Genomic DNA, 5,000 nt, shown 5'->3' with positions numbered 1-5,000 from the left:
AAGAACACTGATTCAAATCTAATTCTTTAACAAAATTGCCACCATCCTGTTGAATTTAACAATATTTCCAGCAACGCCTCAGGATCAACCCATTGTATATTGTACAAAAGAGTTTTAAAAACACCAGATTTCTCTGTAATCTAAGCTAACCACAACCACTGTACTATAATTATCAATTCATAGGCTCCCTAGAAATCTACCTGTTGTCTAGATAACCCTTCTATAAAAAATATCTTCAGGAACCTCGGCATCACTTATCTATATACTCCTAAATTAACAAAGTAAAACGTCTATCCACAATAATGAAATCACAATGGATTGTATTGCTGGACCTCTTCAAAGCATTGTTTTCAATTTCAATATTTTCTTTCACAATCTTAAGCATAATGCCACCAAGTTAACTGCTAATTGTTAATTTTTAGTGGCCTAAGCAGTTCGTTCAGAACCAGATGTTGTGCTTTTTCCAGATCTAAGTATAACAAATCCAAAGATTTGAGACCAGTATTCCTCTCTCATTCCTCACAGCACCCAACTGCCAGGTGACTACAGTACATTTTAGTGACCCTAGTCTGTGGGCCAATTCCATGGATACTCAATTAACTAATAATGGCTACCTAAGTCCACTAGCCATCAGGCCCATGGTAGTGCATTTCATTAATTTCAGTCTACTTGAAAAGCTGTGCATGCTGAGAAGAATAAAGTGACGCATGCTTTCATTTCATGCTGTATTTCGCCTTTTGTACACAAGTCTTGTTACAGCAGTAATAGCTTTCACTTCCTCCTCCCTTTGTTTGTCCTTCATGCAAACAAAAGTGATTCATAGGAGTACTACACCAAGACACCTGTTATATGATGCTCAACACTGTATTTATGTTATACCCTTTACCATGTTCTTACAAAGTCCAAAGTCGCAACTCTTAGCCTGCTGGTTTAAATCCTCTTGAAGCCACCTGAATTTCTTAGATGTCTACGTTGTAGCTCAATTTCTTTTCCTTTGGTTCACTTTTTTTTCAAACCAGTTTTTTTGAACTGGAGTTTTTTATCAACTGTCTAAAAAAGGGATTTTCCTTTTTGGGGTGTAGTAAAGAAACTGGGGCTTGGATTTTTAGGGGGTCGCCAAAAGAATGAGACAAGACTTCTTCTCTTCCTACCCCTCCCTGATCTTCACTTGTGCCTCAATCCTAACACACCCTCCCCTCACTCATATATCCCCCTTACATACCAGGTAGCCCCCAGTTCCTTGAATATCACTTATGCCCACCCCCTCTGACAACACTACTCACAGACAATTCATATTTCACAAGACTTTTCAGCATAGTCACCAGGGGCCTGTTTCTCGAAAGTCCCGAAAACTTTTCAGGCCCAGAAATCCATTTGTGAAACTGCCAACCACTTGTTTTGGAAAGCCGATATTTTAACATGTTTTCAAGGTAACTAAAAGCAAACTGACTGTGAAGTTTGACGACTTAAATCCTCTCCCTTCTTGAGATACAAAGGGAATTATGACACCCCAAATGGCCCGAAAAGTTTCGGGACTTTCAAGAAACGGGCCCCAGGACTTCTTTCTCTAGATCTGCTGTCCACTCTCTAATCTACTTGACCACACAAGCAAGTCATGCATGCATAATCATATTATTTTACATATTTACATATACTGTCCTTACATTATGGTTACAGTAATCATATCATGACGAAATTTGGCTAGGGTATTTAGTAGCCTATCAAAGAAAATCACCGTTTTTTTCATGTGAAGACAGAAAAGGGTTTAGCTCTGACAAAGAGCTACCGCTCAAAACGTCAGCTTTCAAATTTCTTTACAGTGGTTAATCTACAATATCAACTCAGTTGATAAACCCTTTTCTTTGTGCCACTTCGCCACCAACACAGCACCACAGCTTCTTTAGAAACTAAACCCCTTTATCCTACATGTGAAAGAATGCTTCACTTCCACTGACACTGAACCAACATTCTCAACCCACTAACCAAGACAATCGTTATTTTAGACTAAACACTGAAAATAAGTGATTACTCCAATCAAAATAATGCATGCCAGTCTCTTACCTGGAATGCTAACTGTTTGAAATAAGTGCATAGCCCTAATCACCATTTGAATTGAGTGCTTAACCCTAATTACTAAAATGCATTTAGTGCCCCTAACCTTGCATGAAAGCTAACCACTCAAACTAAGTGCCTGACCCTAATCAATAAAATCTAAAGTAGCAAAGAAAATACTTTGAGGTTAGGTGTACTTTAAGTAATCAAAACAATCAGTTACCTTATTAATGGAAATGCACCAATTACTTTGACATTTTTTTTATACTTGTATGAATGTATTAAGTCAATAAAATATTCTGTCAGTCCCTGGAAGACTCCTTGCAGTTTCTGTAAAATGTCCCCAAGAATTACTTTGCAAACAGAAGAAGTCACTAAAATCGGCATTAATGAAAAAAAAATTGAAAAAAAACCCAATGTCCCAGTATTTTAGCTTCCCTTGCTACAGTCCTAGACATAATTGTTGGGATCGACACTTCTGCCTCTTCCTTCCCTCTCAATGTTGGTGTGACTGAACTGCGATAAACAACATTGAGAGGGGCAGGGAATGCACAAGAAGGGAATAGAGGATGTTGGCATGAAGTGTCCCAACTATTTATGTCTGAGACTGTAGGTTGAGTCTTATTTGACAGACAAAATTAATGATACAGGGTAAGTTTCCTGAATTTGATGCTGTTTCCCCCTGCTGAAATTATTATACCATACAAAAATAACAGGATCATTAGTTGATATACATACCATCTTTGGTTTGCACACCAATTCAGAGGGACTTGTTAGTGCTGCATCCACTGTTTCACCTAATAGCTTGCACTTGTATGAAGCACCAGCCTACAATTTGTACAAAGACATTCTTTCAAATTATCATCCATAATTGTATTTTTTTCTTACCAAACAAATTCACATGTCCATTACACATGTAAACGAGTAATGTGAGAAATACTATATGAAAGATACTGTGCATCAAATGGAATGTTGGAAAAATCCTAGCCACAGATTTGAACACATGCCCCCCACCCGTGATCTAGTCAGATGCCGTACTGGAGACTGGTGAATGAATGAATGAATGTAGGTATTGACTAGAACTGCATGACCTAGTCACATAGTCAAATTTCAGATAACCACAGGACTCATACAGTGTAACTGCATCACACAGTCACATTATGCCATATCGGCAATAACACCTCGCTAACTGCATCACACAGTCACATTAAGGCATATCAAAGATGCAACCAACCGCAAAAGCAAGTAATGTAAGAATTACTGCTGCAGGACAGAATTTCATGAAATTCAACAATACCTTTGGCTGAGGAAAATCCTGACCAGGGATTGTTACATTAGTTTCAACATCCACTGGAATTAGCAAGGTCATGTTTGCTTTCAACCTTGGACACCCAGTTGGACTTGTGGTACGCTTCTAATGATGATAAAAATTGTGTTAAGAAATTACCTCGTTCCAAAAGAGAGCAAAAGGCCTGCAGTCATTCGTCTTTATATAATGCTTTATTGCCAAACCCCAGGTTCTCAATGCCTGTCCACCATGATGTCTTAATTTCATAAAATAAGAAATTTGCAAAGCACTACAACGAGTGTGGACCTTTGAAACAGAGCAATCATTGGTATAATCTGGTCGTAAGCAAATGAATAAATGTGGTTTTTATGAAAACGTTTCTCACAAACAGTCATGAAAAAGTGAATTTTACCATTTTAGAAGGACAGCTACATGTAACTTTCTGTGACATAATTGTTGGGATCAACAACTCTTCCTTGGAACAAATCTGGGGATTTTAGGACACCATTTTATGCCCAAAAATATGATCAAGGCTGCCCACACGGCAAAATGCACGAGCTATCTGAGATACAAATAAGGAAATTTTTAAACTCAAAAAACCCCAGCTCTGAACCAAAGTTAAATGCTTCAAGGTCAACGATGAACATCAAAATCATGCACCTGCACTGGCCAAATAAACTCTCCTGGACAGTCTGCCGCACCATCACTGGTACATTTTCCAAGATACGTACACCAATTGCAGTCATAGTTCCCTTCAGCACAATGTCTACAACTACACAAAAAGACAACACAAAGGAATATGCTTGTGAAAAGGCTAAAAAGTCTGATTTCATTTTACATAACCTTCCCAATTAATTAATACTGCTGTACCACTGTGTCAGTAACTGATGGTTAAAACTGCTGTGAAACTGTAAGTAACTGTTTTAAAACTGTCAGTCAGTGAAGGTTTTAAATACAGGGGAAAAGTTCTCACAAAACAGTAGAGAACAAACAAACTTGGCCAAAGTGATCTTAACGCCAGGAATGGGGACTGGTTAGCATTACATGGGTATGCCCATGAATGGAAAACTGTTAGGAAACTTACTCAGTTCAAGGGAGGGTTGTCCAATATTCTGACATAATGGGACTCATGGCACTTCACAATAGACATCACAAAGTGTCCCCCAACCCTAATCCTTAAAAAAATAGTAAGAGTTTTGCGAGACTTCAAGAGTGGGACACTTTGTGACACTTTGTGATGTCTATTGTGACGTACCAGGAATGTCATTATGTAGGAGTATTGGACATGTATGGTTCAAGGTCAAAAAAGAGTTTTACTGATGTGCGTTATTCCACTTTATCTCTGAAAACGAGATCATTCACATTTTGATGTATTTCATTGAAACATACCAGCTTGGCTTGGAACAAGAATCAGCAAAAGATGGCAATGCAATCAAGAAAGGACAATGAAACTTCAAACAAGATCCACGCAAAAAATGAAGCCTTGTTTAATCTGGGTGGATCGAAAACCAATACCTTCAACTTTAAAAAAACCGCTGAGCTCTAAACTTGAGCCTGTGATGTGGTCATGTGATACTGGTCAGGGGATACCTTCATTTGACTGGTGTCAACATTGAGACAATGCCAGATTTTCATTGACGCCAAGCTTAATCTGTCAAGG

The 5,000-nt window shown here is 38.3% G+C and overlaps 1 protein-coding gene across 1 annotated transcript in view; it reads right to left on the bottom strand.

The window, feature by feature from the left end:
- LOC138017323 (plexin A3-like) overlaps window positions 1-5,000 on the bottom strand; it is a 198,683-nt gene that overhangs the window by 142,184 nt on the left and 51,499 nt on the right. The window contains exons 12-14 of the mRNA XM_068864443.1: window positions 4,001-4,112; window positions 3,350-3,466; window positions 2,791-2,880 (exon numbers count right to left, since the gene is read on the bottom strand). Coding sequence (XP_068720544.1) covers window positions 2,791-2,880; window positions 3,350-3,466; window positions 4,001-4,112 — 319 coding nt within the window. The remainder of the gene's footprint in view (window positions 1-2,790; window positions 2,881-3,349; window positions 3,467-4,000; window positions 4,113-5,000) is intronic.

The sequence above is a fragment of the Montipora capricornis genome, chromosome 9 (assembly GCF_036669925.1).
Source record: "Montipora capricornis isolate CH-2021 chromosome 9, ASM3666992v2, whole genome shotgun sequence".
Taxonomy (NCBI): Eukaryota; Metazoa; Cnidaria; class Anthozoa; order Scleractinia; family Acroporidae; genus Montipora; species Montipora capricornis.
This window is presented reverse-complemented; position numbering and strand designations above follow the sequence as displayed.